This window comes from Suricata suricatta, chromosome 4 (assembly GCF_006229205.1).
Source record: "Suricata suricatta isolate VVHF042 chromosome 4, meerkat_22Aug2017_6uvM2_HiC, whole genome shotgun sequence".
Lineage (NCBI taxonomy): Eukaryota > Metazoa > Chordata > Mammalia > Carnivora > Herpestidae > Suricata > Suricata suricatta.
The window spans coordinates 93,313,408-93,339,076 of NC_043703.1; the positions used below are offsets into that span (position 1 = coordinate 93,313,408).

At 38.5% G+C, this 25,669-nt stretch overlaps 2 protein-coding genes across 5 annotated transcripts in view; one reads left to right on the plus strand and one right to left on the minus strand.

Moving 5' to 3' along the window:
• The window catches only part of PIGF (phosphatidylinositol glycan anchor biosynthesis class F), a 34,580-nt gene extending 18,011 nt beyond the window's left edge, over positions 1-16,569 (minus strand). The window contains exons 1-5 of one of the 2 annotated variants that reach the window (XM_029937299.1): positions 16,490-16,554; positions 15,546-15,618; positions 14,519-14,767; positions 13,256-13,347; positions 11,635-11,751 (exon numbers count right to left, since the gene is read on the minus strand). In XM_029937299.1, the coding sequence (XP_029793159.1) occupies positions 11,635-11,751; positions 13,256-13,347; positions 14,519-14,767; positions 15,546-15,618; positions 16,490-16,539 (581 nt within the window). In that variant the 5' untranslated portion in view covers positions 16,540-16,554. Of the gene's footprint in view, positions 1-11,634; positions 11,752-13,255; positions 13,348-14,518; positions 14,768-15,545; positions 15,619-16,489 lie in introns of both variants that reach the window. The other variant, XM_029937300.1, reaches the window with a different exon arrangement.
• A 169-nt stretch (positions 16,570-16,738) lies between these two features.
• The window catches only part of CRIPT (CXXC repeat containing interactor of PDZ3 domain), a 29,764-nt gene continuing 20,833 nt past the window's right edge, over positions 16,739-25,669 (plus strand). For all 3 annotated transcript variants that reach the window (XM_029937309.1, XM_029937308.1, XM_029937307.1), the window contains exons 1-3: positions 16,739-16,843; positions 21,668-21,733; positions 22,458-22,512. In XM_029937309.1, the coding sequence (XP_029793169.1) occupies positions 16,828-16,843; positions 21,668-21,733; positions 22,458-22,512 (137 nt within the window). In that variant the 5' untranslated portion in view covers positions 16,739-16,827. The remainder of the gene's footprint in view (positions 16,844-21,667; positions 21,734-22,457; positions 22,513-25,669) is intronic.

The following is a 25,669-nucleotide window of genomic DNA, read 5'->3' on the forward strand; positions in this document are numbered from 1 at the left end:
AAACATCACCTCTAAATGGTCGTTTATGCTCTCTGTTCTCACGCTTTCTCCTGGGGAGGCACCTCGGAGCTGGGCTGGTTGGCCTGCAAGCTCCCTACGTCACCATCCTATGAATCCCCGTTGCCTCTCAATGCTTTTGGGTCTCCTGCTTCCCAGATTCCAAGACTTCTCCTATCCCCCCCCCCTTTTTTTTAAAGCACCTCCTTCAATAGATTCCTGAGAAAGGGTAAAATAGATTTTAAAGATTGTTTAAAGTCTGAAGATGACTTTACTGTAATTGTTGGAAGTCATTTTGCCTCAGAATTTTAAAGCCATGTTCCATTATTTTCTGTTTCCCACCTGAAAAGTTCAGACACTCTGGCTCCCAGGCCTCTTGAGGTAACATGTGCCCCCTCCCTGTCCCCCCCCCCCTTGCTTACCCACAACACATACTGCCCTCTCTGGAAGCCTTTAAATCATCTCTTTACTCCTGGTTATCTAAGATTTAACAATCCTGTGTCTTCAAGTGGGTGTCTTTTCAGCCATGATGCTGGAAACCAGTGGACTTTAAAAAAAAATTTTTTTTATAATGTTTATTTTTGAGAGAGAGAGTGTGTGAGCAGGGAGGGGCAGAGAGAGAAGGAGACACAGAATCCATAGCAGGTTCCAGGCTCTGAGCTGTCAGCACAGAACCCAACATGGGGCTCAAACCCAGAAACCATGAGATCATGACCTGAGGAAGTAGGACGCTTAAATGACTGAGCCACCCAGGCGCCCTGCCCATGGGCTTTTCTTTTCTTTTAATGTTGTTTTTTTTTTTTTTTTGAGAGATACAGTGAGAGCAGGGGAGGGTCAGAGAGAGAGGGAGACACAGAATCCGAAGCAGGTTCCAGGCTCTGAGCTGTCAATACAGAGCCCGATGCGGGGCTTGAACCCACGAACCCTGAGATCATGACCTGAGCCGAAGCCAGAAACTCAACCGACTGAACCACTCAGGCACCCCAGGCTTTTCTTTATCTACAAATTCAAGTCTTTTGGTCCTTGATATTTTCTCTTTTAAGACTTATAAAGTCTTGCTTTTTCTGCCCAGATCCTGCCACAAGTTTCTGTTTTCCTTACTCTTTTGCTGGGAATACTACCATTTGGATTAACCCTCTGATTTTTTTTTTTTAACCTTTTAACCCATTTCCAATATCTTAGCCTTTTCTGTTTGGCCAAGGGATCTTTTTAACTTTTTCTCCACTTCTGTTGAATTTTTTTCCTTTAATGTCCAGGTGCTCTCTTGTTCTCTGAATATTCCTTTTGACTGCCTCCTGTTCACGCTTTATGGATGTAAAAACAATAAACATTTTTAAAGCTATCTTCTGGTCTTTATATCGCTTTTGTTTCTGCTGAGTTTCTTTTTTGTTTTCATTTCTGCCTTTTACGTTAGAGGTGTTCGTCAAATGTCCAGTGATTGTTCATTTCTCATTCTACTTACATGTAAAACACTACATATGAAATGTCCAGAAAAGGCAAATCTAGAGAGACCGGAAGTGTTTTAGCAGTTGCCTGGAAGGGGTAAGAGGGTGTGCAAGGGTGGGCAGAAGGGGGACTGCTAGCGGGCAGAGTTTCTTTTTGACGCGGCAAGATCTTCTAAAATTAGATTGTGGTGATGGTTATAAAACTGTGTCTGTACCTAAACACTACTAAATTGTACACTTTAAATGGGTGGGTTTTATGGTCTGCAGTTATATCTCAATAAAGGTATGTTTTAAAAAAACAACAAAAACGTGAACACTAAACAGATGACTAGATGTCCACTGTGCACGAATGGGTTTCACTGTCCCAGGGACTGAACAGGGACCCTGGCTTTTCGAGAACCCCCAAATGTCAGTGTCACAGGCTCTTCTTTTATGCCATTTTCTCCTGAAAGGAGTATTTCCATACTCTGCCTAGACTGCTTAAGCCTGGCTGTCCGTGTTTTGGGCCAAGCAAGTGAAAAGGACTAGGCAGAAGGTGAGGATTAATTATTTAATACATAGAATTTCATCCAATCCTTATTGCCTGAAGAGTTTTATCAAACAGGCTCAAGATCTGGGAACAGAGTAGTTGGGGGGATACAGTTAGATTTTCTCCACCTTCCCTTCCCCACTGCATAACTTCTAATGCTTGTATTATTTTTGTAGTGTTTATATTCCGTTCTGTAAAACTAATCTTCAATTATTTTTTAAATAGTAAGTCCCCTTAATGTACAAACCGAATGATTCCTTCATTTGGGGAGACTGTCTTCTAACGTATTTTGAATTAATTTCTGTTTTTTTAGAGACTCTACTACTAGTCTTACGCTCATCTCCTTTGTTCTCTGCACTTATCTTTTCTAACTGCTTTACTCTTCCCTATCCCTCATTCATTTTGATTAGCTCAAACCTCGCCTCCAAGCTAGAACTTCATTTTCTAACTTGTCTATGGTTCTAATGTATGATATGTGATGGTGTGGTTTGGATTCTCATTTTATTTCATTAATTCTATAATCTCCTTCTCCACCTCATTTTTTCCCCATCATCTTATCTTTGAGCTCTTATTTGACTGAATTTATGTCCTTAATAGCATTTTTCTACAGTAAACTGGGTAGTTTGTTTTTGTTCCTTGAGTACTATTTTCTTCCAGGCTGGATTCTTTTGTCTTCCAAAGCCTTTTTTCTTCTTTTCCTTCTATAACATGTTTTTAGACCGCCATGCCATTTCTTTTCAATTCGCTCACACACTGCACAGGCAGGCTGCCCGCCCCACATATTTGCTCAGATACCATGAGCGAATTATCTTGGAAGCTTCTTCTCATCTTAATTAGGCCAATTTTCCCCGTCTTGAAGCTGAATTTTGAGGACTGGAGGTTATACTCTGCCCAGTTTTCTGTAATGTGAGGCAAAAGAAAAAGGAGGCAGGTAAAGGAAATGCTATCCCTGCAATTTAATCAGTAATATTCAGCTGAAATTTAATAAGTGGTTCAATAGATCAAACTTTCAAAAATTCCTGGCCCGGGCTTATGCATCTCATTAGAAACCAAATGCAGCTGTAGGGGTTGCAGTAGCCCCGGTGGCAGAGCCCAGTAGGCAACAGCCCCCATAAATTGATTAAAAAGCAAATGGCCCTGATTGGGATTTAGGGAAACTAGCACTCTATTGGTAGATATATACATACTCTTCCAATTAGAATGTGTCTGTCAACTTCTTTTAACGGAGGAATTCTACTCCAGGAATCTAGTCTACAGAAACTGTTACACAAGTATATAAAATTATACGGTACAAAGATGTTCATAATAACATTATTTATAATCCTAAAATTTTGAAAATACTCTTCAATAGGGAATTAAATAAAGCATGGTACATGGAATGCTTGGCCAATGTTCATCCCATCCCGGATGATCAGACAAATTAAATCATGGTGATCCTGTTCTCTCTCCCAGCAATGAGCTTACGAAGACTCCAGAGGGAAAGGACTGTTGTCATCTCACTAACAGCCTGAGGATAAGAATCAGGGAAATCCGTGAGAAGCACAGCTACACCTTGACTATCTATCTGTATCTAGAACCGTACAATCTCCACTATGTGAGATAGTCAGCTTCCTGATTGTTCAAACCAATATAAACGGAAGTATCCTTAATTAAGGATGAAAATATACTAAAGATATTATGCAAGAAAAATTAGATTATACACACATACAGTTAAAGATGTTTCTAATAAGTAAAAAAAAAACCTAAGTTATAAACAATGACAGTGACAGTATACCCATTTTTGCTTTTAAATTGCAAATATGTGATATGTGTGGACAAAAGCAGACTAAAATCTGTCAGTAATGGCTGCTTCTTTGATAGGATTACTAGGATCTTGAACTTCTATATTTTTCTACTATTCAAATTCTTACATTTTCTTTTGTAATAAACGAGATAAAAAAATAAATTCCTATTAATGAATTTATAGCAGCATTGACATGGGTTTATTCCCCTTTTATAAGTTTCCATAATAAAGTCATCTGAATCTATGGATTTTGGTTAATTTTTTCATAGTTAAGGAATGTATACACATAGTCAATAGAATAAAATAAATGGCCCACTGCTCTGTGGACGAACTTAAAAAGTGACTGAAGCAGTATTACAGTCAATCTTCATGATAATGAGCTCTAAGTAACTGTCCATATTATTTGCCTCTGCTGAAATTCACTATATCAAACCTTAATTGAAAGAAATAGACCATGCTGAATGCCTACTATATGCCAGACACAATCAGGTGCCTGGGGTGGCCAGCAGTGAGCACTGTGGCTTAGACAGGCTGTCATCAAAATAGTCCATGTTTAGATGGAGCTGATCTTTTAAACTATTCATCTCCTCGTCTAAAAAAATGACCCCACAGAACTCCTTCTGGCAGTTAAAGATATTTTACAGAATTCATACATAAACTTTCCCCAACCCCACTGAATGAATAGTAAAACCAGTGCCTCTGTGCCATTAAATTTTTGTGTCTACATTGAAGCTAAATTACCTATTTTTTACAATGTATGAATTTTTGGACATTCACTAACTTTTCACTCTTAATGCCCATGGTGGTTTTTCAATATAAAATCCACGTCAATACAAAGATGACAAGAAATGGCGACTGTGTTTGTCTATACAAACGGGTCCTACTATCTTCACCTTGGCAAGATAACCACAAATTAGGAACCTATTCAGAAATTCGAATTTTTCAGTTCACCACAAGTGGTCAGATTCTGACATAAAACATGCAAATAACAGCATTAAAGAACTGATAAATCAAAAATCAAACTTCAATGAAAAATATAGGCTTAAGGTAGTCAGAGTATTATTTTCCTTTACAAGAAAGTCTACAAAAGAGGGAAAAAACCCACAACAATTATAACACCAAGGCAACAAATTGAATTATACTATTACAAATTGAGTTTATTCAGTAGTAAGTGTACCAAATAGAAGCAGGCAGAATTTAAGAAACCAAATTACTTTTCTACCTTCCGGTTTCTTTAAAATAGTTTTCTTTTGTATTTTTAAAATCTAGAGTAAGTTCACACTTCTTTAAGGAAAAATCTTGTTACACTAGTACAATTTATGTCATTTACTTAAGTATTAAATCTCAACAGGGTCAGAATTGGTCTTTTACTCTTGGGATATAATTCCTACATGGTTCTTACAATCAAAGCTTTTCTGTTTCTCAGTCTTCATCTGGTTGTCAATGACTCAATATTAAACATCAAATAAACACATTAAAAACTTGGATATAATACTTATTTTGCACAAAATAGTATAAAACACTTATATTGATTCCATACTGAGCCAGATAAGCCCAATTCAAACCTGGCCTGTTTGTTCTAAACATTGTACTTCTATTTCAATAATACTAAAACAAAACAAAAAAATTCTACTGTGTTTTATTCACTAAAACACAGGACAAACATTAAAATTTATAAAGCTCTAACATCTTCAATCAATACTTTAAGGTATTTTAAGGACTTTTAATGAATTAGAACCATAGCACAAGAAGTTCAAATCAGAACTTTAATTTCTGTTGTGAATAATTATTGGGTAGAAAGAAAAATACATTATTCATGTTTGTATAACCTCCCTAAATAATAATAGAATTCTCTGGAACCAAAGTTATGACTCAATGTAAATAATGCTAATTGTATATTGGGACAATTCTGAAATAACTACAAGTTGTTTTTGTGGGTTATTTCATATGACCAGTGCAGAACCACAAGATCTTTGAAGTTTTACAATATTTTTGCATAACAGTGAACATTTGAAAAGGCCAACTGTAACATCAATCAAATTAATCTACCAAATTAACTATTCTCTAACTCATTCAAATTTTGACATGCTTTTTATGCTAAATTCCTGAAGTACGACAATGTGCTAGGCAAGAAACGACTATCACTAAGGCATGGTGGGGAATGAAGACTGAGTGGCCCTCTCATGACAAAGCTCAAGTTAGTCTTACACTACATCAATGGGAAGAATTCTTTCCTTCTCCGTGGCTGTCTATGGCCTGCACTCCTAGGTCTGCTACCTAAACCAGGAAGGAGTACTAAGACAAACAGCAGTCAGCACTGGGAGTGTGAAATACACAAATGCTCCGTTGACATTTGTTAATCCATTTGACAAACATTTCTGGAGCATTTGCTATTTGATTTTACTCATCGCCTCACTCAGTTCTGACAATAACCCTGCAAAGTGCTTATTAGTATTGTTCTAACAATATCACATATGGGGATCTCTGAAGTTAAACAGCTTGTCTAAGATCACTTGGCCACTAAGTAGTAAGGAGAGGGACTCATTTTCTGACCCTCAGTTAGTATAGCCTTCTAAAACCTTCTGTACCATCCGATGATCTGCATTCAAGTCCCAGCTTTACCTCAGACTGGCTATTCGAGGACTTGGGCAAATCACTTAATCTGTCAGCTTTCTAGTGCCTTCACCTAGAAGATGGTGAAAACAGGAGTATCCCACCAAACTGCTGTGAGAATTAAATGCTATATGACACATGAAAATGCTTTAAACGTTATTACTTTTGCATATTACTATTTCATGCCCCACTCTAGTGATGTTAAATAAAATGCTTCATATTACAAACTGATTATTTTTAGCTACAGTCCTCCAGCAACTGAAGGGTATTTTTGCAGCCTACCGAAGCTTAGGTGGCATCAGAGAAAACTAACAACTTCTTGATACAGGACTAACTTTCAATGTCCCCCCCAAATAAGCTAAGTATTGGCAAAACCTGAACCACTATAATTTTCATTTTCACTAGGTAGTGTATTAATTTGGTTCAAATTTCAAAAGACACCAAAAGGTGGAAAGTCTTCTGAGATGGGCTCCTAGCTTCTCAGATGCTCCCCCCAGAGCAACCAATATTTTTATCAGTTTCTTATGTATTCTTCTGAAGTTAAACAGGTAAATCTATCCTCTCTCGCCCACTTTTTACACAAATGGTAGCACCCTGAATACATTTCTTCACCTTGCTTTTTTCCACTAACAGCATATCAGTAAATAAACGGTTGGGTTGTTATTGGTTTTTTTTTTTTTGTAGCTGCATTAAATTTAACTTAATCTCCCCCCTTATTAAAGGACACTTAAGTTATTTTCAAAGCTACAGTGAGTAACCTTACACATTCAATATTTTGTATGTATGAAAATATATCCAGTACATAAAATCTTAGAATTAGAACTGCTAGGTCAAAGATGGGTATTTTTAATCTTTATAGATGTTACCAAACAGAGCTTGAACCAATTTATATTCCCATTGGCACTTACTTCCTCAAGCCCTTATCACTACATATTATGAAACTGAAATATTTTTGTCAGTCTGCTAGCTGGAAAATAGTATTTCCCTTCCTATAATTTTTAGTTTTACTTTGTTACAGATCCTTCTGTAAAGTGCCGACAGGTACAAAAACAAGGTGACAACAACCTTATTCTGCAAATCTCAAAAGATTCAAAAGGCAAATTTCATAATAAATTTTTACAAAGCTCTTTTTAACCCAGCAGAAAATAATAGGCATTGCACTAAAACCTAGTTCAGGCTAAACACAGAAATAGGGTTAAAGCAGTATCAGAATATATATGTATTATTAAATTCATGGTAAGTTACTAAGAGAAATTAAGGATAGATAGCTTCTGTTTCCCTTGAGTTTTAAAGTTTGATTTTTTTCAATTTTAAAATATTAGTAATTTATATATATAGTAAGTTCTGCTAAAATGCTTGTTTTGAACATTGAAATTTGTTCCAATTTGACTGATATATTAGGGAACAATATGAGCAATTTCATCTGTGAAAAACACCAAGTGAACACAAAAAATTGTACCCAATTGCACCAAGCAGTGTGTGAATACACAAAACATGCACATTCCTTAAACATCTACCAGATAATCAAAATAGTGTAGTACCGACATAAAGATACACATATAGGTCAATGGCAAAAGAAGTAAAGATCATCAGTTTACGATCAACTGATTTTTGACAAGCGTGCCAAAATCACTCAAAGTGGGGGAAGAGCCTTTTGAACAATGGTGGTGGGACAACAGGCAAGCCGTGCGCAGAAGAATGAAGTCAGGCCCTTACCTCACATGGTATACAAAACTAACGCAAAATGGACCACAGACTCGAATGTAAAACCTAAAATTATTTTAACTCTTAGAAGAAAACATAGGAGTAAATCTATATGACCTTGGATTTGGCCATGGATTCTTAGAAATGACCCTAAATGCAGAAGCAACAAAAGACAAAAGCAGAAGAATTAGATTTCATCAACATTAAAAACTTTTGTGCTTCAAAGGACACAATGAAGAAAATGAAAAGACAACCCACAAAGAGAAAGAATGCAAATCATGTATATGATAAAGGACTTGTAGCTAGAATATACAAGGAACTTAATAATAAAAAAGACATAATCCAATTAAAAAATGAGGAAAGGATCTGAAGAGATATTTCTCTAAGGAAAATATATAACTGCCAATAGGTACATGAAAGGATGCCTGACATCACTGGTCAGCAGGAACATGCAAACAAAAAACACAAGGAGATAACACTTCACACCAAGATGGTGGTCATCAAAAGGCCAGATAATAACAGTGTGGGCAAGGACACAGGGGGGCTGGAGCCCTCATACACTGCTGTGGGAATGCAGAATGGTGCAGCCACGTTGGAAAACAGTCCAGCAGTTCCTTCAGCAACTAAACAGGGAGCTATCATAAGACCCAGCAATTCCACTCCCAGGTATGTACTCAAAAAAAAAATAAAAATAAAAACAAATGTCCATAAAGACACCTGTGTACAAATGTGTACAGGGGCTTAGTCACCACAGCAAAAAGTAGAAACAACCCAGATGTCCATCGGCTGATGAGTGGAAAGACAACATGTGGTATACAGCGACACAATGGAGTGTTATTCAGCCATAAAAAGGAACGAATACTGCACAGGTGAGCTTTGAAAATATTACAGTACATGAAAGAAGCCAATCACAAAAGATCACATATTATATGATTACATTTTTATGAAATGTCCAAAACAGGCAAATCTATAGAAACAGTAAGGAGAATTAGTAGTTGCTTAGGGCTAGGGGAGAGGAGATAAGGAATCGATAGCTAAAGAGTATGGAATTTCTTTTTGGACGAGGTGGAAATGTCCTAAATTTGACTGTGGTGATGGCTGCACAACTCTGCAAATATATTAAAAAACTACTGAATTGTACACTTTAAGTAGGTAAAGTGAATTGTATCTGAATTACATCTCAGTCTCTGCCTGGGTTGCTGGGGGATGGGCTAACTAGGTGATGGGTATTAAGGAGGGCAACTGTTATGATGAGCGCTGGGTGTTACATATAAGTAATGAATCACTGACTTCTGCTCCTGAAACTAATATTACACTATATGTTAACGAACTAGAATGTATATAAAAACTTAAAACATAAAAAAAACAAAAACAAACAAAATCCCACCTCTCAGCTCTCTGTTTCCCTCATGTGTACGGGTCACATCTTCCATATTTATTTGGTCTTTAACTTCCTGTCAGATTTCCAACAAACCTCCTTTACCACTTCATCATAATTTACAAGTGGCAACTCTTCCCACACCTACTTCCAAAACCAAATTTCAGGGGTTTTTGAAGGAAAAATACCATATTCATTATAACGTTTATAAACGTCTTAACTATTTAACATATATAAAACTGTACTACCTGCCATTTTCATGTAGTTCCTATTGGTTTTTATGTGTTACTGTCAAAGTTTTTGAGTGTTATGCCTCAATCCTGTCTTTCCCATAGGCTCTGTGTTTTTCATTGCCCAATTTTGCATCGTGCAGGGATTTCAAGGAATGCAAATGCAAAATTGACAGCAGAATGAGATGATAACATCTCCCCCAAATATACTGTTATCAGAAACATGGTTCAAAGCTGGATAAATCACCAATCCAAACTTACAATGTTTTAACTGGTTTTCACTCTTTAAAAATTTCAAATTAAGCGGTGCCTCAGTGGCTCAGTTGGTTTCAGCTCAGGTCAGAGTAGTGAGATCCAGTCCTGAGCCTGCTTAAGATTTTCTCCCTCCGTCTCCCTCTGTCACTCCCCTACTTACATGCACACGCTCTCTTTCAAAAAATATATTACAAAATTAAGAAAATTTCAAACTAAAAGGCTAAAAGAAATGAATGTCATTAGGGATACTATAGTAATGATGTGGGGAAAGGTTTTCTTTTTTTTTTAGTTTATTTTAAGAGAGAGCGAGAGTGAGCACACGAGCAGGGAGAGGGGCAGAGAGGGAGAGACAGAATCTCAAGCAGGCTCCTTGCTGACAGTGTGGAGCCCAATCTGATGGGCTCAATCCCATGAACTGTGAGACCATGACCTCAGCTGAAATCCAGAGTTGGGTGCTTAACTGACTGAGCCACCCTGGCTCCCTTGGGAAAAGGTTTCCAATGCTTACGCTCTTATTTTTAGAGACCTTATCAACACCAGAAGATGGTTCTGAAGGGGAACAAACAATATTCACTGCAAAAGGAAAAAGTCAGTAATTTATGGAGCCAGGATGACCCAGGATGCTTCCTCTGCACTACTTGGGCTATTTCCTTCCAGATCACAAAAAATACCACTTTTCATTTCAGTTTCTATGGCTTCATTCATTTCCCTAATATGGATGCCATTCTCTTTTCCCTCCATCTCATCAAATCTCACACTTCTGATCTAAATCCTTTATAGAGCATTCCTCCTTCCAGCTCAGTCTGCACTGGTTTCCTTCTCCTCTGAGTTCCAACAGCCCTTACTGTATGATTTATACAATTTTAATCACATGGTGTTTGCTCATTTTATTCCTATCCCTTGAACATACAGCTCCTGGGGGAGAGGATCCTGGCTAATACTTCAGAATCCACACAAAGCTTGCACAGCACAGAGCATAGAGTAAGAGCTCAAGAAGTTTTTGCTATTGGATAATAAACAGGACAAAATCATAGACCCCAAATAACTTCGTAGCTTTTTTAGTTACAATTTCTGTTAGGAAATGGTTCATCTGAATGCCTTTCAAGAAGCTAAAATTTTAACTTAGCTGTGTTGTGTGTGTGTGTGTATGTATGTGTCTATGTGTGTGTATATATATATATATATATGGCTAAGCAAATAAAATCCTGTAAAACTTGCACTCAGATGTCTTACCACAAAGATGCTAAACAAGAAATTATAGCTGTTTCACTGAGCATTTTAGACTGCAGACCCCAATTCTACATTTCTACATTATAAGATGTATGGAAGCAATTTTACCTGTAGCAATTTTATCACAGTGACAAATCAACCCTGAGGAGTGATTCTCAAAGCCTTCTTTTGGTAGCAGAAACCTTTTTTCAAATAAAAGGCTAAGTGGAAAAGCAGAGCTGATTGTGCTAAGGTGGAAGGAAGAACCTGTAGTTCTGCTGACTCGGGCCCTCCTCAAATGCGTACCACCTCTCTGGTGTCCCCCTCCTGTGTCCCCAGGCCCCACCTGTGCTGGGCCCTCAAGGCATCCCTGAGAACCATCCAGTGCTGGAAAGACTTACAGAACAACCAGCAAGCTGCCATGAATAGAAAACCACTATACTAATTTTTAAAAATTTCAAACATCACTAAAATGTAAAATTAAAACTTACCCATTTCTACTGAAAACTCTTAGCCATGCTTTGATGTTTGGTCCTAACAAACACAAACAAGGTACAGTGGTAAAAGTAGACAAAATAACTGCAAATAAAAATGTTTCCAACATCAGCCTAGAAAAAAAAAACCTTATTAATTTTTTAAAAGCATTAAAGGTTCATTTACACACATAATCTTTGTCACTTAACAGATTTAATATAAAAACATGTTCTTACACTTTACCTTGAAAGTAACACAAGTCTTACCAAAACAACCATAAAAAATATATCGAAATGGAAGCTCTAAAAAACAATCTAGCAAACATCTGGCTTTAATGACAGAATTCAGAAGTGTTAAATGCCCTCTAAGCCATACAAGACTCTCCACTAGAAGAAACCCTTTTTCTAGATAATTAACTTTCTTCCTGAATAGTCTCTGGAACTTTCTCTGCAATCACGGGTTCAACTCTAGCTTGTATTGGAACTACTTGGAAAGCTAAATAAACTAAAGATTGGAGGGCTGCGCCCCTAGAGTTTCCGAGGCCTGAGAATTTGCCTTTGACAAAATGCTGATGCTGCTGGTTTTGGAATCACTGCTCAGGACGTTCATTCTACTCCACAATGAATTAAAAAGAAACTACCATTTCCTCATCACAAAGGTCTTATCCTCCCCCTCTCTAGAAAAGCATTCCCCGTGAATTTAGTGTGTGTACATACAACTATGTGCAAATATATATAAAACTATGTATATAACTCTGTGTGTGTTTGTGTATCACATCACTTGTTTCACTGTAATCATTAATCACTGCTAGATGAAGTTTCCCAATCTATGATGAACACATATAAGAAATATCCATGAATTAAGTCTTTTTGAGCGGAGTCTTTTTTAAAAACTGGTCAGCTTTGAAAAAGTGTTAAGTTAAATATTGCCTTTAAACTATAAACATCAGCTTATTAAATAATTAAATGCAGGGTTTATTGACTTTTTTAAAAAAACACACACACTTTTTGGGGTGCCTGGGTGGCTCAGTTGGTTCAGCGTCTGATTTCAGCTCAGGTCATGATCTCACAGTTTGTGGGTTTGAGCCCCGCATTGGGCTCTGTGCTGACAGCTCAGAGCCTGGAGCCTGCCTTGGATTCTGTGTCTCCCTTTCTCTCTGACCCTTCCCTGCTCATGCTCTCTCTCTCTCTCTCTCTCTCTCTCTCAAAAGTAAATAAAAACATTAAAAAAATTTTTTTGAAGAAAACAAACACTTTCAAGCACTTCAGAATCACATTTCCTAAGAACTGACATGCTAACTGTAACTAATTTAGACATATCATTGTAGTAAATTCCCTTAGAGTCCTAAGGGCCATGAAATTATTGGTATAGTATAGTTTCTCATCTACCCCCCACCCCCTCATGTAATGCAGTAATAGAAGGCTAGCTGATAGGAGCATTTAATGAATTACATCATTCTACTGCTTTTTAAAAGAGTAACATTACTAAGGAAGGCCAACCAATTATGTCAGTATCCTTCTGTGATCCAGTAATTAAACATACCACGGTTCTTCTTTAATCACCAACAGAATTAGTGTCTTGTTTAGTAAATGAGCATTTTAAAATATAACTGCCTTAAGGTAAAAATTTCAGACTTACTCAATGAGTGGTGCTCCATATAGAACAAAAATTACATGAAAGAAGAAACATGACATAAGAAAGTAGATACAGCATTTCAAAAACCTGGTTACCTAAAAAAGAAATGAGAACGATTTAAAGACTCAAGACAATGCGTAGTGGAAATGCTTCCACTTTATCTACAAACACAACTTCTTACCACGTGTGAAACAGTTGAACGCTCTTTCCTTTGGGCAGCCTGAAGTCAGATCCCATGTCTGGTGCACATTCAGGTGCACAGCCCTCCATACAGCTCCACAAAACAGCCTACGAGTCACAACCCGCCCCCCATATTCCACCCACCCAATCAGCACTAGAATCAAAAAGCATTTTTGTTCCTAGGGTATGTACCGAGCTATGGTATTAGCCAGTGTTTATAAAATGTTTAGGAACAACAGAACGCTAGGATACAAAACAACAAACACATAGTCCTAATTATGTGATACACGAAACATTTGCAGAAAATGACAATTTTTTCATTTAAAAACAAAATCCCTAGGAAAATTGTACCAACACTAAATTACTCCCCAAATCATATTCATGTTATTATATGATCTATTTGAAAAAAGACCTGAATGTCTACAAATCAGCATGGGACCTACTTGATTTGGAGCTTAAAAAGATCTAATTATAAAACATATGCTGAGTTTTTTTAATCACAGAGCAGTAAATGCTTTACGTTACCCAAGAGAGCTTAGATATAATATTGGATAACGTTAAGTGAGGACTTTTTTAAAGTAACAGTTAGGTGTTACATGCTAGTAAATATTTCAGAAAAGATTCTAACATCTGAAAACTCTAACACTGTTTAGTCAAGGAAGGCCATGTTTAAAACAAAGCAACCACAGAGGGTTTTTATTTGTAATTTCTGAAAAACATATTAAGTTTCTTTCAGATATGCAAAAAATAAATGAAAATAAACTAAAATGTCTTATGAAGTTTAAAGATAAGACTACTACATCATGTATTTATCTTCAATGGTGACTTAAAACATGACTATATAGGTTCACAATGCGATAGAATCTACTGAAGATACCCTAATTCCACAGCTGATGCATGGCAAGGATCTACCGAACATTGTAGGCAGTCTTCCTGCAATAACAGGCTACTAATTTGAAAATAAAAAAATCATGTCCTCTTTACTCACTGTAAATAACCCCTTGATGACGTGACTAATACTTTATTCTTTCATTAAAAGAAACACCACATCAATCTAAAAATCAGTTATCAAGAAATAAGCCTTACCTTATATGATAATGAACTTCTTTTAGAGGATGCATTTGGTTTCACTACTAAATATAATACTAGATTGACGGCAGTTACAAAAACAGAACAGATGCACAACCATGTCAAGTGTGTTTCCAATATTGAGAAGTTCTCCAAGAAGAATGATGGAATGAAGATGCTTAGGATAATTGAAAATATGCATAAAAGATGGGTATACAGTAGTCTCTTGATATCAGTATCTTTCATGGTGTTTTCTTGAGTGGCTATCTAATGAAAAACAAATTAAGAAAAGAGCAAATGCAATCATGACTTTCTCCATTGTTTAAATGCTCCAATGCCTAAAAGTAAGCATGTACCAACTTTCTATGCACAATAATGTGTTAGTTTCAGAGTATGAGAAGATGCATATGTATAAATGCACATGTAGAGTAATATGGTTCAAAAAGCTCTCAGAACCAAAAAGGGCAAATTTACTAGTATCTTAAATATTTGTAATTGGTTTCTGTAAAAGGGTCATGTACTAGGCCCAATTAAGGGATCTGGTTGTTTGGTTGGTTTGCTTTGTTTTTTTTTTTGTTTTTTTCCAAAATATGCATGGATTAATGATTTACTATCATTAATGTAACCTATGCATTCTAAAAACCCCATGAATACACTTTGGCTAAACTGTTGGTATTTCTTTTTTAACCACTGTGGACCTCTGTCTAACCCTTGCCAGTAGTTCACACCTTCTGGCAAATGACAAATGACACCAAGTGCATACTTGAATACTCAAACGGCAGCCAGTGTAATCAAGAAAGTTCAAAGAACATTATGCTAAACTAAGGCAACCCAATGCTCCAGAAATACCAAAATGACAATGTCTGTTACAGGTACTAGGTTCCAATCAAAACTAGAGTATAAATGGAGGGGGGGGGGAGGAGTCGACTTTCTCTTTCTATAAAATACATTATATGTCATTATATATAATAACAGAGCTTATACATAGTATTGGCTAATATTAAGTAATGGCTTTATTAATTTAAAGTAATAGTCCACATGTTACCTTGTGGTGAATATTCCAGAAAAACAAGAGGGCAAGTCCAGGCCTTATCCTAACAGCTCTGAGCTGATTCGCACTGTAATTTTCAAAGGCAAATAGTCTACTGATAAGGAAACAGGCTAAGACACTTTAGGAGACAAGTCCAAGGTCCCAAGCTCTCAAGCGCTAGAGCCAGGTTAAAGCCTCCCTCTTTGATATAAAGACATACAAAGAAGGTAAAAAGGGAAAGTTTCTCACAGCTCCTACCCTCCGCGGGCCGAGGGGCGGGGCAGAGGATTCGGTATACACCGTCTCAACAGCCACCTCACACTTCCTTGGATATTTTTCTGGGCCATTCTCAGAATCTCAAATGACATGAGCAGATTTGGATCTAATACAGTGAGCAAGTACCCAAACTCAAATGCTTACAGAATCAACGAACGAACAAAAAAGGAAGAGGATGGGGCAAGTGTTTGCCCCTCCGGAGAAAGCAGCCCTGGGGTGGACCCTGCGAGCAAGCGAGGGCGCCGCTCGGGAGGCCACCGCCCTGGCCTCCGGGTTCTGACCTGGCCCAGGTCCGCAAGTATTGAGACCGGAGAGAAGGCCTTTCTGGGTGGCTCGCATAGGAGCCTTCGCGGAAATCGCGGCACCCGTCTCTGCAGCCCCACCCCAAACTCGGTCGCTCGGGACTCTGCCCAAACCTCAACAGGCGCGAGTGTGAGCAGCGGGGTGCAAGCTGAGAGGCATAATCAAAGAGCACCGGCGTGGAGACCAGGAGAAATGGAGGGTCACACACAGCAAGTCGGACCCAAAAGAGGGCCGGTCCATCAGGGCAGCCCCTGGGTCACGCCAGAAGGGTGGCGTTCGAACGGACGGGGGCACAGACGCTGGCGGCCACATGGGCAGGTAGTGGGGGAGGCTTGCATCCCTGGCAGGCTCGCGTGCCGGGAGGGTTCGGCTGGGCTTACCTAACTCTCCCGCCCGCGGAAGAGAAGCGGGGGTTACTACCTCCCACCATCAGGTACGACCGACCGCCCCGACCTTCGCGCATGCGCAGACCTGTGGGGCGGAGACCCAAGACTGAACAGCCAATTGCAGAAGTAGAGGGGCGGGCAATGGGAGCAGCCTCGCCTTCCCGCTGGCGTTTAATTCCTCCCGCTGCTTTTCAGGTGTGGGATGGGCGGGGCGGAGGGCGGAGAGGCCGGAAGTGGGTTTTCGTAACCCGGAAGGGGAATCTTTTCCTGGTTGTTGTGTTGATATTTTCAAGCTGCTGCTGTTTCTGTGGCCAAGGGAACCGTCGGGAAGGATGGTGTGCGAAAAATGTGAGTTAAGAGGCTGCATCAAGTCCTTTGCCTTTTGTTTCTTTTTCTTTAGGCCACAGTTCTCAGGTTCCAGCCTGTCCTAGCCTTTTTGTCCATTCCTGTCCCTCCTCAACGACCGTATAGTCGTTTTGCGTTCAGAGTAGTCTCGGTTTTGTACTTATTTGCGTATTTCCTTTGCTTTCCCCGCCAACCCGGTATCTCATCCCATACAGCTCTTGACTGGCTTCTTCGCCTTGCAGACCTTAAGGGTTGGAATGGATCTTAAAAGTCCTCGAGTTGCCAGATTTAGCAGACATTTAAAAAGAGGAATACTTTTTCCCCCCTAGAAGTATGTCCCATGCCATATTTGAGACTTGTCTTTGCTTGCTCTTCCTTACTACCGAAAGCTACCGAAAGTAATTTTGGCCGACTTTTAGTACATGACAGTACTAAAACACCATTCGTTGTTTTGAAACTTAAAATTCACAGGGCATCATATATTTCAACTAGCAACCCTAAGTTGGCATCCTATCCAATGGCTTAGATACTTGCATGAATACCTGTGGTATTGAGGCAAGGTTCAGAAAGTCTCGCCACCTTCAAAGCAGTCTATGTAGACATCACTAACTTTTAGAAAAGACTTTCCTCCTTGTAGTCGCTATCTGGGGATTCTAAAGCAAACCCTTAAGGTTTCTAGAAAGTTTCTTATGATTTTTTGATGTCACAGACTGTCTATACGTTTTACAACAGCTGTCATATCCCTAAGCCATTTTTTCCACGGGCTAGGTATCTGGCTCTTCTAGGCAAGGTTTCAAGTCCTCGGATCTGTGTTAACATTAACATGATCAATTTTGTTTCTATCCCCCCCAGTAGATAAAACTTTGAACATAGGCACCCATGAGTTTGAATCACAGTTTTTACATTAGGTAAAAGAATAACTAATACCTAATATTTCTTGGCCCCAGCTCCTCACCTGAAAAATGAGAATAACACATAATTTATGGGTTTTCATGAGATAATGTAGGTAAAGTGGTATATATATTCAAATACGCTGATATAAAAGTGCCTTCGTGTATTCTCAAAAACTGGTTATTTCTGTCATAACTCCCAGTTTGTGGCACTGAGAATTAAACTCTCCTTCATTTGTGAGGGGTAGAGTGGAAATAATATTTCCATTTTTCTATGCTTTATATCATCATCTCACATTAAGCTTTTAAAAATTTGTTGAGGGGTGCCTGGGTGGCACAGTCAGTTAAGTGGCTCTTGATTTTGGCTTGGGTCATGATCTCACCGTTTGTGAGTTCGAGCCCTACATTGGGCTTTGTGCTGACAGTGCAGAGCCTGCTAGGGATTCTCTCTCTCCCCTCTCTCTCTACCCCTACTTTACTTGCTCTCTCTCACAATAAACTTAAAAACATGTTTTTTTAGTTAAAAAAATAATTTTTGCAATGTAATTTACATAGGTACAATTCACCCATTTAAAATGTATCATTTTGTTATTTTTAGTATGTTCACAGGGCTATGCAACCATCACCATGATCAATTTTAGAAAATTTTCACCACTCCAAAAAGTATATTAAGCTTTTTGACATTTATGTCCTTTAACTCTATTACATCCTGTACTTAAGCAGTTTTTTTGGTTTTGCTTGTTTGAGTAAATATAGCTTACACATATTTAGATTATGCACCTTCTGTGATACCTTTTCTCTCATGTAATGTAGTTCTAAACATAAAATTTTGGCCTTCTATGTAATTTGTGTTAATTCTGTACATTTTAGCTTTAGAGGACAGGTATTCTGCCTGGTTTAATTTGTTTGATGTGCTTTACACTTTAAGGGCTTTTTCCCCAGGGAAATTGAAGATACTGGGCAAATTGTAAGAGTTAATTTCCTAAGGTACATAAAAATTTTGAGAACCCAGGACATGATGTGGTATTAAAATAAATACACATAGTTGGTTCTGGGACATGATATGTGTTATAAAAGGCCATTTGCTTTTCTACTTCTCTGCATGTCTGAAAGTCCAACTCTGTGTATTTCTTTGTCTTCCTACCTTTCTACCTTCTATACCATCTAATTCATTCTTCAAATAAAAATAGACTTTTTTGGGGGCACCTGGGTGGCTCAGTTGGGTAAGCATCTGACTTGCTCAAGGGTTCAAGGCCCACATCGGGCTCTGTGCTGACAGCTCAGGGCCTGGAGCCTGCTTCGGAGTCTGTGTCTCCGTCTCTCTCTGCCCCTCCCTGGCTCATGCTCTCTCTCTCTCTGTCTCTCAAAAATAAATACACGTTTTTTTTTTAATTTTTAAATGTACTCTTTTTATTCCATATTTCATATCCCCCATCTATCAACTCATTCCACTCATCCTGTAAATAAGCTCATGTCTCTCCTATACATCAAGGTACACTCTCAAGCAACTGCCAAGCCCTCTCTTTGCCTTCACAGTAAATTTTTTGAAAGGCTTGGTTATTTTTGTTGCCTTCATATTTTCGGTTACTTCTTAGTGCTTTCCAAATTTTCGTTTTGCTCCACTACTGGAAGAACTTTCAGAAGTTCACTGTGGTCTCCTGAACACCAAATTCAAAGACCTTTCTCTCCGTCCTTGTCTATGCCTCTGACTTTGAAACTTGGTTTAGATTCTCTTTGAATTGACTTCTCCCTGTGCTTCTTTACCATTACAATCTCCAAGTTTTCTTATTCTCATTTTCCCTTTAAAGTGGATGTTTCCCAGTTATTTATATCTGACCTTCTTTTAACTCTTTTTGCAGAGTTTTAAAGAACTTTTGACTCTTTGTTTTAGAAATGTCTGCCTTCAAGTAGCAGATCCATGCCAGTAAATGTCTAATCCACATCTGCAGCTGACTTCTCTCTAAACTAAGCAGCAACAGAAAAATTTTCTCCAAACAATACCGGGACCTCCATCTGGTCGTTACCTAATGGTTTCGTACTTCCAAGACTGAATGTGTCATCCTACTTCACAAACCTGTACCTTCTATTCCATCATTTAAAGGCATCACAGCCCTCCCAGTCACCCACTGAAAAGCCTTGATCATCTCTCATTCATTCTCCTATCCCTTTGTGAACCTGCCTCCAAACACTTGCATGTCCTGCTTGTTTACTCCCATTCAACACATCCGATTTTCCCTAGCCTTTCAAATACCCCAGCCAAGGTCTCCATCACTCTGACATGGACTAATATGATCCTCTACCAGCTCCTTTCCCCTCAAACTGTGCTCTTCCTGCCTTTGGCTCTTGTCTCTAAAACATCCTGCATGCAAGTGAAGGCCACTGGGGAAAACTGCACAAATGAACCAGTTGGTACCACTAAAACGTACAGTTCCTAATCTCTTTCATACTACTCATCAGTCTTTTTTACTTCTCTTTAGTCAGCCCTCTCGCCCTTTGTCTCTAGTGACTATTCCAGACTCTTCAGTGCCTTAAACTTCCCTCACCTCACCTACTCCATCCTCTGTTGACAAATACCTCCTTACAGGTGTAAGAAAAGCAAGGTAATTAAATGGAAACATTCCCAACATCTCCTCTTACTTTTACTATTTCCATAATCAGATCCGTATCCATACCCATTTACTTCTTTCCCTTTGTTTTATTCTAATTGTGTCCTTGTTGCTGTCCCTCCCGACCTCGTTTAGGACCTTTATTTGTCTCTATCTTCTTTGGAATCTTTAATCAGCTCCCTTTCCATATAAAAACGCTCAGTTAAACCCTAACTCCACCTTCCATTCTTCCATTTTGTCACCTTTTCTTTCCATTCATGCAGCAAGTATTATATGCCTAACAAATGTTGGATCGTAGGACCAAAGGGTAAGAACTTTGTCTTACCGTCCTTCATCATTATGCCAGAACATGACTTAGAGTAAGTACAACAGATATTTGAATTGAACCTAAATATAAGTGCACTCTGTCATTTCCCGAATTTAAAACCTTTAATAAATTCTCAGTGTGCAGAGAATAATTTTGGCTTTCTATGTTTGGAGCATGGCGTTCAGGACGATCCTCCACAATGAGGTCTCAGCTTATCTTTCCAATTCCATTTTCACTTACTTTCTTTACTCTTTGTCCAAACCGAACTACTTTGCATACCCGTGAGCCAACTTTCCATGCCTTTCCTCAGGATACGTCCTTTATCTAGTTTGCCTTCATCCTCTCTTTTCTGTCTTCCCAAACCCATTGTAACATCCAGACACTCTCTACTGCCTTCTCCAGAAACTTCCCCAGACTGCCTTAGCTAAGGTTATTTCTTCCTCCGTGGTGCTTTCATTGTCAATTACTATACTTTAGCTTACATTTTAGTTTGAATGGTTCTTTTTCAGGGGTATCTTTAAGAAAGCTATGGACTCTTAAAACAAGAAAAATAGATGTACGGTAGTTTGGTGTATAACTTCATCTTTTTCATTTGTCTTCTGAAGTCTACCATTGGAGCCCAGATTAAGGATTACTGTTAGAGAAAATAGTGTGTTGTAGGTTCCTTGAAACTAGAGCTTTTTCCAATTTATCATTCTCTTTTTCTCTAAACTTTGTATAGTGGTCTCTATATCTTAAGTGCTTAGTCGATTTATGGAATAAGTAGATGTATGAGATTTGTTTAAAGTTTACAGGTACAGAAAGCCTCTCATAAGCCATCGTGCTGGACAGATTTTACTGAGAGTCAGTTATGCGTTACCCACAGTTAGTAACTTCAGTCGCAGTTCCCAGCTCCTACCCCAGCAGGAAAAGGCTTCGACTGTAATAAGATGGTTGACACCATTGTGAACTTGAGGCCCAAAGTAGTGTATTTATCAGACAGTATATCATAATTCGCCTTACTTTCACTGTCTTGTTATAACAGGTGAAAAGAAACTTGGCACTGTTATCACTCCAGACACGTGGAAAGACGGTGCAAGGAATACCACAGGTATTTTTCCCTGTTAGAAAACAGAAGTTGAATCAAATACTTCCTGTGACTGATGTTTTAGCTTTTGCATTATTTGTAAAAGGAAATGATTTGTGCACAAAGTATTTCATCTATTAAATATTAAAGAATTCCAGATCCCCCCCCCCAACAATTTAATACCTTCTATTTAGTTTTCTTGGTTACATGTTAGGGGTTCCTAATCTGTGAGGTAAGACAGTGCAATATCATTAAATGATTTTCATCCAATGAGTATATCATAGTAATTGATTTGATTCAGCTTTATTAGAGTATATATTTAATTCCCCCTTTCTTCACCTGACTTTTATATTCTTAAATCATTTTACAGTTTTCACCTTCATATCATTACATACAGTTAAGATGTTTTCAAAGGGAAGGAAAAGAAATACTTATACTGTATTCAGGGTCTGTGGCACCAAAGCAATGGCTTCTAGATTTTACAAGAGGTAAATTAAATGTAGACCCATTCCTAAAGTCCTGTTTTGAATCTGAGAAATAAAAGGATTATCCAGAATTTTATTGTTTCATAATAAATGTTTCCTTTTTAAGTGATGTCTTAAAAACGAGGCTATTCAATGAAGATTTTGAAAATGTTGATATTGGCTAGTCAATTCGTAGGAGGTCAAAGAATGAACTCTTTAAAAATGTACATGTCATAGTGAAATGTGCAGAAATACCCACTAAAATATGTGTATTTTTGATATAGAAAGTGGTGGAAGAAAGCTGAATGAAAATAAAGCTTTGACTTCAAAAAAAGCAAGGTAGGTGAAGGAGCAGCTATGCTACGGGCATGTTACTGTCCACTCTTTTTAATCTTCAGCACACTGAATTTGGAGTGTGTCATTCTGTCCTGAGGAAACAGAGTTACGTAGTTCCTAGCACACAAAACGAAGCTATTTGTCATACCCTGCTGATTTCGCCCTGATCCTTCTCACTGTATCAATATATGATGATATTACTGCTACTTTTTATATATAATTTCACCAGAAAACATGACTTTTATTTCATTGTTTTTCTTTTCTTCTCTCTCCTTTTTTCTTGTCTTTTCAAAACTATGGTTTCTGGCCTTACCCCTACAACTACTTTGCAATTTCATTCGAGTGCTTCAGTGTGGTATGGAATAATATTGCCTGGTTTGTATTTGCTCTAGATTATTTTATCTAGATCTTCATTATTGTACAAATTGGAGGCACTAGAGAGATGTGGACGGATGAGAAGCTCTGGAATCAGACCTAAATTTGAATTGAGACTGTCTCTCTCTTGCTCTGAGACCTTAACAAAGTCAAGCCAGTTTCTTGACTTTTCTGAACTTTATTTTTTCATCTAAGAGTGGAGATAATAATGTCTCCTATCCTAAAAACCACTTTTTGACACCATGCCTTATTATTCCCAGTCTTAAAAATTCCATGAACTCTTCCAGCTGCCACCTCATTTCCTTGCTTCCCTTCACAGCAAAAGTTTCCAAAAGCTTTATGCAGAAGCTCTCTCAATGTACATGAGTTCCATTCTCGACTTCTGCCAGACTTCTGCCGCTCCGGCCGGTCTTCAGCCCACCAAACCCTTGCAGCTGCTCTCCGCAGGGTCACACCTAATGGCCACTTCCCTATTCTTACCTCACTTAAACTCTTAACAACTCTCATTTTTGCAGCCTTCTATTCCCTCTCTTTTTCTTTTCTTTGTTTTTGTATTTGTTTTGTTTTGTTTTAAGTAAGCCCTACCCGCAGTGGGGCCTGAACTCACAGCCCCGGGATCAAGAACCGCATACTCCTTTGACTGAGCCAGCCAGGCACCCCTGCAACCTTGTATTCTCTTAGCTCTGAGGTACCACACTCTTTTCTCCCAACTCACCATTCCTTCTCAGTCAAGTGCCTCTGGACTCAATCCTAGACCTTTCTCTTTTTTTCTATTTACAAATGTATAATCTCCCCTCAAGTGACGTTAGTCCAGTGGCTTGAAATTCGAACTGTATGTTAATAACTCTCAGATTTATATCTCGTGTCCTGACTTCTCCTTTGAGCTCCAAACATATATCCAGCTGCCTACTTGTCTTACCAATTTGATGTCAAACAGGCAACCTCTTGTTCCTTCAGTCTTCTACTGTACCACTGTCTGGTGGTCCAGTTGTGCAAACCAAAAAGCTAGAATTCTGCACTGATCCCTTTCTTTTCCTCACTTCCCTTTCATCAGTAAGTTCTTCAGCTCTACCACCAAAATATAACCTGAGTCCACTTGCTTCTGTCCATCTCACTGCTCTTACCTGCTTCCAGACCACTGTTATGTCTTACTTAGATGCTGTAGTAACTCTCTTTCTGCTTCCTCTCTAGTTCTCTATAGTTTAATCTCATAGTAACCAGAGTGGTCCTTTAAAGGCCACATAAGTGCTTTTCTCAGAACCCTGCATTGCTTTTCTTTTCACATAGAATAGAATCGAAGCCCCCTTCCACCTTCTTACAAGATTCTCCATTTTCTGGTCCCTCCCACATCTGTGACTTCCTGTTGGACCTATTCCTGCATCTGAGAGGCCAAGCCTGCCCCCATTGGGAGGTTTGTGCTTGCTGCTCTCTCCTCCTCAAGCTCATCCTGCGGAGTTCACATAACTGGCACCTTGTCATTACTAGGATCTAGCTGAAATGTCACCTCCTAAGAGTGAGTCCCTACCCGACATCTGAATTGATGTCTTCCCCTCCTTCCCTCATGTCTGTCACAGTATCCTGTTTGAATTTTCTCTGCAATGTGTACCACTATCTGAAAAGCACGCTTGTTCCTTTACTTATTGTCTGCCTCCTCACTTCAATGTCAGCTTGAGAAGGCAAAGCCTTTGTCAAGTTCATCTCTGGTATGTAAAACAGTAACAAGCACATAGTAGGCACTCGTATATTTGCTGAATGAATTAATACCTATTTCATGACATTGTCCCAAGGATTAGAAATAATAATAATGAAGCTTTTACTACCTGCAGTACCTGGCACATAATGGTGCTTATTAAATAATGGATATAAAACAGCATAATAAACTGGGATGGAGCATCTCACTAAGTATTGCTCTGACTTATTGATGTCTCCTAAGACCGTTCAGTTATTATTAATGAAGTTGTAATTTTTACAGATGGTACAGGTTTAGATACCTCCAGGTCCTATATGCTCCCAGCCTCACTCCAATATCTTTAATAAGTAGCTATTATTTTTGGATACTCTAAATGTCTCACTTTGGAAAGTGTACCATTATATTGTATTGAATCTAAGATACCAACATTTAGAAGTTGTATCATTACTTTAAGAAAGAAAAAGCTCTGGGGTGCCTGGGTGGCTCAATTGGTTAAGCATCCAGCTTTGGCTCAGGTCATGATCTCACAGTCGGTGGGTTCGAGCCCCACGTCAGGCTCTGTGCTGACAGCTCAGAGCCTGGAGCCTGCTTTAGCTTCTGTGTCTCCCTCTCTCTCTGACCCTCCCCTGCTCTCACTGTCTCTCTCTGTCTCTCAAAACTAAACAAACAAACAAAAAAAGCATTAAAAAAAGAAAAAGCTCTGCCATGAATGGTAAGATGTCAGACATATTAAAATGTGCATCTTAGAATTAATTATGGTTTTAGGCAAAAGTAATCTCCAGAAATATAGATGCAAACAAATCAAGCTTATTGAAAAGAGGAATGGTGTCTACTGTATCTTCCCTTGTGCGGAGTAGGATGACATTCTTTTGGGTTTCAAAAAATTAACCTTCGAAAATGAGCTGTTGTATTGTATCCCAAGAGAAGAAACCAGGTCTAGGACAGTGTTGGTATTTGGTTTATGAGTATTGTTACGAAGGTTATGGCCAATTTAGGGGGAATTATTTTCTACTCCAGCCACTGTAAAATGACATTTTTATATAACAGAAATTCTTTTATGCAAAGGGATTGGATCAGTTCATTGAAAATGTAGCT